General features: G+C 44.5%; 2 protein-coding genes and 1 long non-coding RNA gene across 7 annotated transcripts; 2 read left to right on the top strand and 1 right to left on the bottom strand.

Annotated features, from left to right (window-relative positions):
* The first annotated feature begins 336 nt into the window (after nucleotides 1–336).
* Nucleotides 337–5,011, top strand: GTF3A (general transcription factor IIIA). Of its 2 annotated transcripts, XM_015645648.3 has the most exons (9): nucleotides 337–483; nucleotides 701–801; nucleotides 1,140–1,236; nucleotides 1,408–1,496; nucleotides 2,339–2,412; nucleotides 3,611–3,694; nucleotides 4,091–4,320; nucleotides 4,413–4,472; nucleotides 4,733–5,011. In XM_015645648.3, the coding sequence occupies exons 1-9, from the start codon at nucleotides 346–348 to the stop codon at nucleotides 4,889–4,891; spliced, it is 1,032 nt and encodes a 343-aa protein (XP_015501134.1). In that variant the 5' UTR covers nucleotides 337–345; the 3' UTR covers nucleotides 4,892–5,011. The 2 variants fall into 2 exon arrangements, with proteins under 2 accessions (XP_015501134.1, XP_015501150.1); XM_015645664.3 differs by lacking the exon at nucleotides 4,413–4,472.
* On the bottom strand, nucleotides 4,947–11,645 carry MTIF3 (mitochondrial translational initiation factor 3). 4 transcript variants are annotated; one of them, XM_033515424.1, is made up of 4 exons: nucleotides 11,454–11,645; nucleotides 7,891–8,354; nucleotides 6,507–6,652; nucleotides 4,947–5,233 (listed from the first exon to the last, which is right to left on the bottom strand). In XM_033515424.1, the coding sequence occupies exons 2-4, from the start codon at nucleotides 8,351–8,353 to the stop codon at nucleotides 5,021–5,023; spliced, it is 822 nt and encodes a 273-aa protein (XP_033371315.1). In that variant the 5' UTR covers nucleotide 8,354; nucleotides 11,454–11,645; the 3' UTR covers nucleotides 4,947–5,020. The 4 variants fall into 4 exon arrangements, with proteins under 4 accessions (XP_033371315.1, XP_015501112.2, XP_015501122.1 ...); XM_015645626.3 differs by lacking the exon at nucleotides 11,454–11,645 and adding an exon at nucleotides 10,313–10,602; XM_015645636.2 differs by lacking the exon at nucleotides 11,454–11,645 and adding an exon at nucleotides 9,252–9,404.
* LOC117244604 lies at nucleotides 10,605–12,064 on the top strand. The gene is made up of 2 exons (XR_004498040.1): nucleotides 10,605–11,242; nucleotides 11,466–12,064. It is a non-coding gene; the product is annotated as an uncharacterized LOC117244604 (long non-coding RNA).
* Nucleotides 12,065–12,523: the final 459 nt, after the last annotated feature.

Raw genomic sequence — 12,523 nt, 5'->3', positions numbered from 1 at the left:
TGCGGCTGCAGCTTCCTCATGAGGGGAAGGGGCAGACTCTGGTCTCCTCTCTGTGAGCACTGGACCAGGCTCCTCAGGGCAGTGGTCACAGCACCAGCCTGGCAGAGTTCAAGAAGTGTTTGGACAACACTCTCAGGCCCATGGTGCGACTCTTGCAGATGGTGCTCTTTAGGGCCGGGAGCTGGTCTCGATGATGCTTGTAAGTCCTCCCAACTCGGGATATCCGGTGGTTCCGTGCTGGGGCCCCGCAGCTCCCCACGAACCCCTCAGGCCCCCCCGAGCCTCGCCCCACCGAGCACGCGCGGCCGCCGCCCCGCCCTCCTGCTTGGTCACGTGCCCTGCGGCATGGCTGACGCGCGCGGGGACGGCGGCGGCGCGAGCCGTGACCCCGTGCGCCCGTACATCTGCTCCTTCCCCGGCTGCGACGCCACCTTTAACAAGGCCTGGCGGCTGTCCGCCCACCTCTGCCGCCACACGGGCGAGGTGAGCCGCGCCGGCTGTAAGGGACGGCTCTGTGTCACCGAGCCGTGGGACCCCGCGGGTAACCGGGCAGGCCGCTTCGCCTTCTCGGGGGTGCCACGGCGCGGCGGGCGCCGCGGGCTGTGTCCGCGGCCGGGACATCACGCTGGCGGCGGCCTCCCCGCGGCGGCCGAGCCCCGGAGGGGGTGGGTTTGCCCCTGGAACAACTCCTCTCTTTCAGAGGCCCTATGTTTGCGATTATGAAGGCTGCGGCAAAAGGTTCACGAGGGATTTCCACCGCGCCCGACACCTCCTCACGCACACCGGGGAAAAGCCGTTCCAGTAAGGCCCGAGTTTTTGCTTCTACAGCTAAGTGCGGTTGTTCGTAAGGAAAGGAAGTTCAAACGTGGCGGTGGTATAGGGCTTTTGTGTCATGGGCATTGCCGTAACAGTGTGCACACAGGGTGGGATCAAACCCCGTGATCTGGCAGTGATCTGTAACTTTAATATGTTTAAAGGAATGGGCAGATCTCCCCTAAAAATACATTATTAGAAGATGAACTTAGCCTCTGCCTTTTCAGTAATTCTTCTGTGTGTTCTTCTTGTACAATGATTTCTGTATCTGCCTAGGGAAAAATCACTGTTTGACAGCAGTAATAAAAAATACAGTCCATTTGCAGGTGCACAGCTGAGGGATGCAATGAGAAATTTGGAACAAAATCAAACATGAGGAAGCATGTTCAGCGCAAGCATCAAAATCAGCAAAAGCAGTATGTGGTGAGTAATTACCTTTGTACTGTACAATGGAGGCCAAACAAGTTCCTTCTTGTGTATCTGGACTTGTCATTATGTAGTTCTTGTGTAAGTTCAAATACCATGACTGGGATTTCAGCAACCACATGAACTCTATTTATTTGGCCTCTAATGATAATTTAATTTCCTTAATAGTGTGACTTTGAAGGCTGTAACGAGTCTTTCAAGAAGCATCAACAACTTAAAGTTCATCAGTGTCACCACACCAATGAACCTCCCTTCAAGTATGTGGATAATTTTAATACTGAACTTAAACACTGTAGATGAAAACAGGTGCATTTTCTCAGCCTTTTCATTGATTTGGCAGTAAAAAAAAATAAAATCTGTTTGTAGTCAGGGCTTCAAGTATGACCTTTGCTCACTGATCTGTTTTGAGCAGCAATCTTGGTGCTCTGTATCTTCAGCATTCCAGCAGTTTTATAAAAAAATAACACAACTCCCCCCCAGTCCCCAGTTTTTAGTTCATAGTTTGAAATACAAGCATAAGAGCTTGCACAATAATGAAAAAGGCAGTTACCTTTATTTCCCAATAAGAAGCAGTGACTTGGCTGACATTGATGTGAGTAGTACCTAGAAAAAGGGGAGAGACTTTGACACTAATCTAGGAAGCTGTGCATTGCAACTCTATTTGGGTAACACTTTTACTTCAGTCTTGTATTTCTTACAGGTGGGTCACACTTAGTGTGAGTGTTCATTCCACTTAAGTGAAATGCACTACTTTGGTTGGATGACAGACAAAAATGTCAGTGTTCTGCTGGTTCTGTACAAGCCACTTAAACCTTCCACTTTCTGTCCTTCTTTTATGTTTGATGAGCCTGCTGTGTAGGGATGATACAAGGCTTGACTCTTGCTGTATATTTGGAAATCATACTGTAGTTCTAACTCTCAAAGTCATCCAAGTCTATTAAAAAACTATTATGGAATTTCCTTTTACAGGGTGGGGGGACACACAGATCTGTAGGCAAAGGGAAACTTGGATTATTTTGCTCATTTTAATTGTTCTTGACTTAATGAAAAATACATAGATACTATGAAAGAAATGAAACCACTGCTATTTTGTACCTAGATGTAATAAAGAAGGATGTGGAAAGTATTTCTCTACGCCAAGTCGACTAAAGCGGCACGAGAAGATACATGAAGGTAAAACTTTTCTTTTTAAGTTACATTTCAGCAAAGGAAAAAGGACTGTTTCCAGTGCAGAGTATGCACGGATGTGTGACAGATCTGAAAGTGTTCTGGGCCTAGTGATCCAGACAAGACAAGAACACCTGTTTTGAATAGTAGTGGGATATAACTGCAGGGCATTGCAGTGTTCAGTTATGGTGTTGGTGTTAGTCTGTGCAGAGCTCAGGATTCCTTCAGTTATTTCTTCTCCTGAGGTGCTTTCTGGCAAATAATCCATCTTTTGGAGGTCGTTAAGGCATTAGCCTAGATGTCCAGAGCTTAGGATAAGTTGCCAGTTCTGCCACAAATTTTCCTATGGAGCCTTGGCAGAACCATGTGTATTATTAGTTATTAGTGAACCTATGTGACAGGCTTTTAAGTGAAATCATCGTGATGTGTATGCTGAGCTAATCCTGCTGCCCTCCTATCCATTCTTTCACTGACAGGTACCCAGCTTTCCAGTGATAGAACAAAAACCAAACCAAACAAACCCAATAGACTAGGAAGAGTAACCAGAAGGTTGTGATTTGTACTGTGATTCCCTTTTCTTAAGACAAGGACTTGTTCACAGGATTTTGAGCATTCCAGTCTTGGGATTTAAATAGTGTTGGCTTTCTGTGGTTCCTGCCTGCTCGATAGAATGGTAGAATCTCTTTGGACTTCGGAATATTACTGTATGGTCAATATTTCTTTTTAATATGCAAGACAAATATTTATATAGAAGTAATATATATTATAGTTATTTTCATCTATTTGAGAGAAAGTGTATGGCTGGGAGGAAGTAGCTTTACTGAAGCAAGGAAAGAATTTCACAAAATCATTTAGGTCAGAAAGGCTCTCTGGAGGTCATCTGTTCCAGCTCCCTGCTCAAGGTGGGGCCAGTTAGACCAGGTTGTTGTGTACTGCATCCAGTGGTGTTGAATGATTCCAGTGCTAGGGCTTCCACAGCCTCTCTGGACGATTGGTTTCAGTGATACAAGGTTTCCTACTTCAAACTGGTAGGATTTTCTCTTGTTCTAACTTGTGTTGAATGTTGTCTCTTATCCTATTCCTGTGCAGTAAGGGAGGAATAACTGGGTTTTAATTTTCAAATGCTAGGGGTAGAGTTCCCCCTTGTAAAACTGGACTGTTTGCCAGACCCTTTGTGATTGTAAACATCTGTCCTGTCTAACAGGCTATGCATGCAAGAAGGAAAACTGCTCATATATCGGAAAAACTTGGACAGAGCTTCTGAAACATAATAAAGTCAGCCATACAGGTAAATTCCAAGTGCTTTTGTAAACTTATGATACAAATAGGAAACCACCTGCTAATCTGAAGAGGAGTGCTTGTTGTACTCATTTCATCAACTTGTCAGTGTGTCCCAAACTTGTCTAGTAACTTTATTGGTAGGTAAAGTGGCTGTCACTCCAGCTAGACCTTTGATGAAAATGCTGCTCAATATACTGACTTAACTTTGTGATTCAGTTAACAAAAAATTGTTTTATGTAGGATTTCAGATCTGGATAATTCATACTGCATTATCCTCCTGAAGTCTCTAAGTTCCTTGCATTTCATGTTGATTTTAGCATTGTTCTAATAGACCCCTAGGGTTCGATTCTGAGCTTCTGTAAGAAACTGTTATTTATGTTCTGCCTTTCTTTCCCCCACTTAGAGCCAGTAGTCTGCAGTGAATGTAACAAAACTTTAAAACGGAAGGATTACCTGAAGCAGCATCAAAAGACACATGCTGTGGAGAGGGAAGTCTGGCACTGCCCCAGAGAAGGATGTGGAAGAACTTACACAACTTTATTTAACCTTCAAAGCCATATCCTCTCTTTTCATGAGGAGAAAAAACCATTCTCTTGTGATTATCCAGGCTGTGGAAAAGTGTTTGCAATGAAGGTATGTGTTTTTGTAACTTCTTATCTGAATCCCATAATCTGAAATTATAAATTTAACTCCTTTTTCCCTCCCCCGGCTGTTTGTAACTGTAGCAGAGCCTAGCAAGGCATGCAGTCGTACATGATCCTGAAAAGAGAAAGCTGAACTTGAAAGTAAGTTAAACTCTTGGAAAAATCTTCTCACCCCTACCCTGTCACTGCAAAGGAGGGTAAACGTTACCTGTTTTAGAATGTGACTTCAAGAAGGAAAACGGGTCAAATATCTAGGTAATTTGTTAGAGTCTTAATTTATGAAGCTCCTTTAGATAATGCAGTCCTGGGTTGTACATTGATTTCTTTTTTTCCCTACCACAGCAGTAGTCTTTGCTCCACAGGTATGTTAAGTTTACTAATTCTGGATCTATTTCTGCCAGCCAAGACGTTCTCGTCCCAAGAGGAGCTTAGCCTCTCATCTCAGTGGATATATTCCTCCTAAAAAGCAGCCAGGAAAGGACGAGGTTCTGATGGAAAGCAAGACAGTGGATAAGCTCATGGAAAATGGAATACCAGCTGCTGAAATTCGGACTCTGTAGCAAAGGTTAACCAAGTGAGTGTTCTTCATGGAATGACCAATGCAAAGCTCAAAAATAACTTTATCTAATAGAGTTAATTGTTTTTATTATTTTTAAATAAATATATATTGTTTACACCGCTTCAGAAAGTCACTGATGTAACTCCTTTGACTTCAGATCTTTGTTTTCATCTTCCTTTACTGTATTGTTTTTCTTGATTTCCATTTTCTGGTGTTCTTTCAACTCTTTGTCAGACATGTGCCTCAAAACACAGGTACTCACTCCTTCTCTAGCAACTTTTGGCTTGGAAAGATAAGTGGCTTTCTCAGACAGAGTCTCCAAAATGTGATCAAAAACCATAAACTAAAAAGAAGGAGAAAAATGGAACTAAATGAATGCACAAATACAGGCAGAAAAATGTTTCAATCTACTCTGTAATAACATGATCTGCTTAGTTTAGCTATTAGCTGAAACAAGCTAGTTGCTAGTCCTAGTTTGAGCACTTCAGCTTGTCCTTTCTTAACTGTTCTTTACTCATAAGCAGGTTTAGTCAAGTCACTAGTGGAGGATTCAGCCACTTCCTAACATTTAGGCTGGACTGCTAACTCATGGTGTTTTGCTCTTTAAGGGTGTCTGTGAGAGTGGTCTGAATCTGACTTCACCCTCCTTTCCCTCTAGATTCAGATATATTGTTCTATGAGGCTTTTCTCTTAAGGGGTAGTATTCTAAGGTTAGCAGGACCTGGTAGTATTGAACTGAGTGGTGACAGTGCATTCATGCAACACGAGAAATTACTAATCTCAATAGTAAGCCTTTATTTAAGGACAGTGTAAATCAGGACTACGTCGTGAAATGTTCTGTTCCCTCCCTTCATCAGTTCTTCCTGTTATCCCTTCCCAGTGAATTTAACTTTCTACAGAAAGTTTTGTTCTTTTTTGGATGAAATCACAGTTTTCCCCAAAAATTATTTGAGACAATCGTCAATAACACCTAATTCACTACAGACATTACAAGGAGGAGAAAAAAAAAAAAAGTCTTTCACAGAATACTTATAAAAAATCCATTTTTATGAATGACAGTTAAGTCTCTGATATAATTGCAAGACCCTGCAATTATACTGGGAAGTTGCCATCAGCTTCTTAACGTTTTTTGTGATGTTCACTTTGCTAGTCTTGGAACACCATTCCAGTAGTTTTTCATGTAGGAATGGACAACTAACTTTAGCCAAAGTTGCATAAATGCAGCACCAGAAGAACTGTTGGTGAAACAATCCAGTTAAAATACAAACATTTTTTTAAAGCACACTGTTTTGAGTGGCTGAGATGGCTAATGCCACAGGTAAGAAAATTTCATTGGTCCCATTAACAAGGTGCATAGGAGTAGGAATTGCTTAGACTCTGCTGTCCAAGCCAGTACTGCAGCTGGATTCTTAAGGAAGGATAGTATTTGAATTGTCTCTCTGGGACTACTTCTGCACTAGTGAACAGAAGCAGCTTAGGGCAGGGATTCATTACTTGAGTGGGACCCAGATCTTCACTGAGATACTAAAAATGTTGGGAGTACCCAGTAGGGAAGGTCAATACAGGTGCAGCTATTTAATGACACTGACTGGTCCAACTTTCAGAAGTGCACTTACCATGTCTGTACTGCTACCTTTTGCTTGTCGGATGGTAACTTTCACGTGGTGTTTCTTTTCAATCCACTGTGCTATCTGTTTAGTCTTGGTCTCTAAGTCGTTCTTGGCAATAGCTGAAGAAAACGATAACTCCTTCTGAACCACCCCTGTTTAAAACAGAACTGAAACTGCGTTTGTTTAACATTTCACAAACCTGTACTAGTTGCTTTATCAGCTTATGGTGATTTGTGTGCTTGACTCCCTCCTCCCACGCTGCACTCTCAGAGCACCCTGATCTCATTGTCTCAGCACGCACCACTCTCACCTGTGAGAGTGGCTGCTTGATACTCTCACACTCACTGCCCTAACTGGGAGACTGAGTGCATGTTTGAGGCACACAGGGAAATCTCTTCAGGGTCAGAAGGCTTAAGGTATTTTTAATTACGGTCTTGTTCATATGATCCACAATGTAGGTCTAACAAACAGGTAAGCATTGGATGTGGAATTAAAGACTTAGTGTGCAAATTCCTGTGTTCAGGACAGTTGAAGGTAAAAGCTTTGACGTTAGATAGCTCTTTATCTCAAGCCCATTTTATTGAACGGTGCAGTGCAATATTCAACTGGAAGTACGATGATGCCTTGTCATGTATTTGAACAATCTACAGTCTCTTCCTCCTTATAGTTTCTCTAAAGTAGTTACCATCTGAATAATATTTTTGTGGTTTCTTGAGCAGAGCAACTCACTACCATTATAATGCTGTCCTCTAAAATCAGAAGTCTACCTAAAGCACAGCTATCTTCATTAGCCTGAGGATATGAGAGGATACAAGGTCACAAGCCTTTTCTTAAACCTCTTTGCCAAACTCAGTTTGTTAAACTGCTGGAGCAGGTGGTCTTAAGAAAAAAACAAAATTAAAAGTGTTAAATATTGAAAAAAAATATCTTATTCTGTACAAGAAAGAACTTCAGACTTTGTCTTCCTAGCACCAAATGAGGAAGAAAGTGCTTCATTACTGCTGGTGACAAACTATATAATTATATTGGTGTTATCTGGCCCTTAGTTTGTAAAACTGCCCATCACTCCATGCCTTAGTAAAAGAACAGAAATTCAGTGAGTCTCATGGAACCTCAGCCTAGTTATATTCACTCAAATAAAGATACTTTTTTAAGAAGTCAGCAGATGCCAAAATAGCAAATCCTAAGAGGGCAATAGAAGGCTTCTGTGTGGAAGACCGGACTAATCCAAAATTTTATTTTCACCACTGCAAATCCTTAATAGTGTGGGCTGCTGTGACATTGCTTTGGATTTACACAAATACAAGTAAGAGGATTTAATCTGTTGAAACCACTTTTAATGCAGCATTTTTCAAAGTCCTCAGTGTTGCAGTGTTTACAGTGCACATACCTGGCTTTGGACTTGATTTTTTCTTCTCTGCACGTTTAAGCTGTTCTTCGTGAATCTGCTGCCCAGTCATTAGTTTATAAACTGGAGGTTCTACATTATCACGAAGCAGAACCAGTTTCAGGCCGTGTTGATCCATAAGTTTGAGTGCCTCTGCTCGGTGCATGTTTCCTAAGCTCTCTCCATCCTGGTTGATTAGGTGCAAAATTCGATAGGGAATTCTTCGCCCAACACTTCCAAATGCTGCTTTCCTTTTTGATTGTGCGTGAGATTTTTCATCTGTACAAAATGATTGAGTAAGCCCAAAGACAGCTGTCTTCCTAGGGTTAGGTACCACTATCCAGAATGGAGAAAAGAGCCACTTTTGTGCTGTCTGTGTCAGAAGAATACCAAAGAATCTTTTTGTATATTTGTTCTCACTTCTTGTTGCTTGACATAAATGTTTAATTGTGAACAAGGCAGACATTCTAAGGAAGAAGAAAAAACAAATCAGTCAGTCAGTTTCTTCTGGTTATATTAGAATGACTTGACTCCAGTTCAGTAAACTCTAGTGTTTGTAACTAATTTTTTTAAGTGATATATGGTGCTATTATTGGGACTGAGCAATCAACAGTCATTTTACAGTAACAAAGATTTAACCCAGAGAGAAAACCTGACAAATGAGCAAAATGTATGTGTTGATGGTCCCTTCAGTATTTTAAAATCTGAGCCTGAACTCCCCTTTAAAGAATCTAACACTTCTAGTTACTTTCTCCTCATTTTCAAATTTAAATCTAAATAGTTACAGGCATCTATCCTGACACGGTACTCACAAAGCTATAAACTTTCAAACATGCTTTAAAATATGCCCGTGCTTGAAGACTACTGAAACCCATCTTTGAGACATTTCTTCCATTGGATTTTTTTTCCCCATTCTTTCTCGATTCATTAAATCCCCCTGGTAATTTTGGTGCAGCTGACCATTATTTGCATTTTGTTCAGACCTTCACAAATTGTCCATTTTCTAACAGCTGCAGAAAACCTTGGAACTAAAGAGCAAACTGTGAGTATTCTGTGCAGTTTTCCTATTTTATGTTTTAAAGGGAGCAATTACAGGAAAAGCCAAGGATGGTGCAGGAAACCAAACACATTTCATACCAGAGGAGCTGGCAAGAGTGAGACCTCTTTTGCCCAGGAGGGAATGTGACTCTGCTCTATAAATACATGCATACATACACACATATACACACACACACATATATGACATTGTGTAAACGTGCATCCACGTGCATGCATATACATGGGAAGGGTGTAAACCATCAGCAAAAAAGCTTTTATTTATAATTCTAAACAGGGTAGGCACAGGAACAAGTAAAATGACTTGCCTGTGAATAAACTTAGTCTGAAAAGGGGACAGTCTGGAGCCTTGGATGGACTTCATACCTCAGCAGTAGGGACAATGTCCATGCAAACTACTTGAAGAAGGAGCCAGATGAGTTCATGAACAGGGCAGCCTGATAACAGCTGTGTGCTACAGCTGGGTCCAGAGCTGAAGCTAGCCACAAGGCACAGAAAAAAAGCAACAGGATTTCCACAGCAGCCAAAAAACAGCTGGTAGAGCTACTGCCCTTCCTGGCCTGGGCTCTGCCTCTGCCCAGTCCAGACCCCTGTGAAAACAGCTTTTTGTCTGGCTGTGACAACAGCCCTGTGACTAAACACCCACCGCCAACACCCAAGTATTTTTGTGCATCATCAGTGCAGCCGCACAAAAGCCACGACATCCTTATTCTTTTAAATGGTTTCATAAACCAGCACTGCAGACTTGTTCTACAATCTGGGCATCACAGCTCCATTATTGAATGATATAATTAAATTTATCTTCATTTCAGAGATGCCTGGCTTGCCTCTGAGACCTACTGATTTATAAAACTAAGTAACAGTATCTCAGCAACGGAAGAGTAGCTTGTTTTAAGGAAATGTTACTCTGCTAAACACATTAAGTCGTTGGTATTCTCCTTCATTCCCTGATGCTATTTAAGTATAATAAATCTACCCTTAGCTGTCTGAAAGAAAACAACCCTTTTTTTACGGAAGGGCTGTTCTTCGCCTAACACGGCAGATACGTGTGTTTCGCGTTGTGCTTTTCGGTCACCTCTGCGCTGGCAAGGCCGGCTGACTCTGCCGGGTGGGAGCTCTAAGGAGAGGGCACACCGGGGACCGCAGGAGCAGCCTCGCTTCCCGTGCCAGGCGGCCGTCACGGGAGGGAGCGGGGCCGCATCCCGTGGGAGACGGCCTGCTTCCTGAGGGTCTTCCTCCCGCAAACAGGGAAGAAGGGGCTGTACGTGGTGTGTGACCGTGTCGTGTCCGCGTTCCCGCCTGTGCGTGTGGCGAAGGTCACTGCGCGTGCCCGTGTGCGTGACCCGCACTCCTTGGGATCCGCCCTTACCTGCGGGCCGGGCCGGGCCGGGCCGAACCCAGCCGAACCGCCGGCGCCGGCCTGCCGAAGCAGCCGAGGGACCGGCCCGAGCCGCCGGGAAGTTGCGGAACGCCCCGCCTCCCCCTCTTCCTTTTCCTCCTGCTCCTCCTCTTCCTCTTCCTCCTTGCTCGCCTCCGCCTCTCGCCCACGCCCCGCGCGTGCCCGTGAGCGCCCGCGGGAGCGCGCGTGGTGGGTGCGAGCGGGGTCCGTGTGGCCGCTCCCTGTGTGCCGGTGTGCTCCCGCATTGCCAGGCCGACACACGTGGCGTGCCCGGGTCTGTGTGCGCCGTGCTGGGAGCTGCTGTTCCCCTGCCTCGCTCTGCGGCCTCCCGGTGTGCCTTCGGCACGCTGCCCTGGGTGTGAGGGTCGCAGCTGGGACGGGGTCCGCACTGTGCCCAGGGGCCACCGCAGCAGGGCCATATGTGGGATTATGTGGGTGCTGAGTGCTTTTTGTGTGTGTTTTGAGGCATAGAATCTGCGTTTAGGTTGGAAAGGATTTTTAAAGCTCATCTACTCTAATCCCTCTGCAATAAGCAGGAGAGCAGGAACGTCTTCAACTCGGTCAGGTTGCTCTGAGCCCTGTGTGTCCTGACCTTGAATGTTTCTGGTACGGGGCATCCACCCAACCACCCCTCTGGGCAACCTGTGACCTTCCCTGCAAAAACTTCTTCTTTACCTCTAGTCTGGATCTCCCCTCTTTCAGTTTAAAACCGTAACCCCTTGTCCTGTCACTACAGGCCCTGCCACAAAGTCCGTACCCGTGTTTTTTACAGGCCCCCTTTAGGCACTGGAAGCTGCTGTGAGGTGTCCCCCCCCCCCGTTCTCTCAGCCTGTCTCCACAGGAGAGGTGCTCCAGCCCTCAGAACATCTTCGTGTCCCTCCTGCGGGCTGGCTCCAGCGGGTCCGTGTCCCTCCCGTGCTGGTGCCCCCGAGCCGGCTGCTGTGTGACACGGCAGCACCGGTGTCCCTGGCCCCGCGGCGGGGCTGCGGGCCGGGCTGTGTGTGCGGCCAGCGCTCGGCACAGCTGAGGCTGCCGGGTCAGCAACCTCAGTGTGCGGCTCTGCCGCGCCGTGAGGCAGTCCCAAAGCGTCTCGGATGCTTGGATTTCTTACCTTCTTTGGTAGGAGACGCTCTGCCTCGGGTTTGCGAGCTCCTCCGTCCAATTTGGACACAGAAACCTTTGAAAGAGAAGCTGGAATTCGTGTGCGAGAGTCGTGTCCGCAGCTGTAAGGAACACGCTGAGGCAGTCGGCCACCGAACAGCAAGGGAGTTTGCTGAGGACCTTTTCCCGGGGTTCTTGCCTATCGAGTGATGTGTTTAGACATCGAGACAGGAGCTGGAACAACACTCAGACTGAAAGTGTGCTTGAGTTCAGAATTTAAGACAAAATGAAGCTATGGGAAGCTGCTGTCCTTGACTAAAATCAGTCACAACCTTTTAGCTTATATGCTTTAGACCACAACTGACTCTTCGTCCCTCTCCCCCTCTTCTGTCCAGGAAGAAGAAATGCAATAAAAACCCGACTTTTATGTTTTTGAGTTGAAAGCTTTCTGTTCTTAACTATGGTCTTAGAATGGTTTCGTTTCATATGCTTGCTGTTTTCGTTTTGTCACTGTGGTACATCCATGTAAAAAAAGGTCTGTCATTGCTTCATGCTCTGCATCGTACCAGAAAACATCATATGGTAATCGTGTGCAAGCCCAAAAAACTTTAGTAAATCAGTTCACAGTCTGAAGTTCATTCATATCACCTTATCCTCATTAAAAGCCCTCGCTGGCAGTAATGAATTTGGAAAAATGCCAGTAATAGAATTAGCCAAGTAGATGGCGAGCTGTGTTAAGACCCTGAATGACAACTGTAGCGTCTCCTATTATATGCAAATAGAGCTGAATTTTTTCCATCCTGCTCTTTTGTGCTTTTTTAAAATTTCACTCAGGCTTTATGCCTTTAGAGTTGTAAGCTCTTTGGGAGCAGAGATTACTGTAACTTACATCAGTAGAATGCCTAAGCAAGCTGGATCTCAGTTTGATGCTATTGAAACATAAATTATTGAAATTCTACAGTATCCAGTCATGGAGAGTGAAATATTCCACAATAAGAAAAGGCGAGACAAAAAAGCCTTTTACTGCTCTTTTCATGGTCTGGAAATCAAGTGTGGAATTTGAATAAGCATGAAGGGAAA

The sequence above is a fragment of the Parus major genome, chromosome 1, assembly GCF_001522545.3.
Source record: "Parus major isolate Abel chromosome 1, Parus_major1.1, whole genome shotgun sequence".
Classification (NCBI taxonomy): Eukaryota; Metazoa; Chordata; class Aves; order Passeriformes; family Paridae; genus Parus; species Parus major.
Note: the sequence above shows the minus strand (reverse complement) of the source record. Positions and strands in the feature narration are given on the sequence as shown.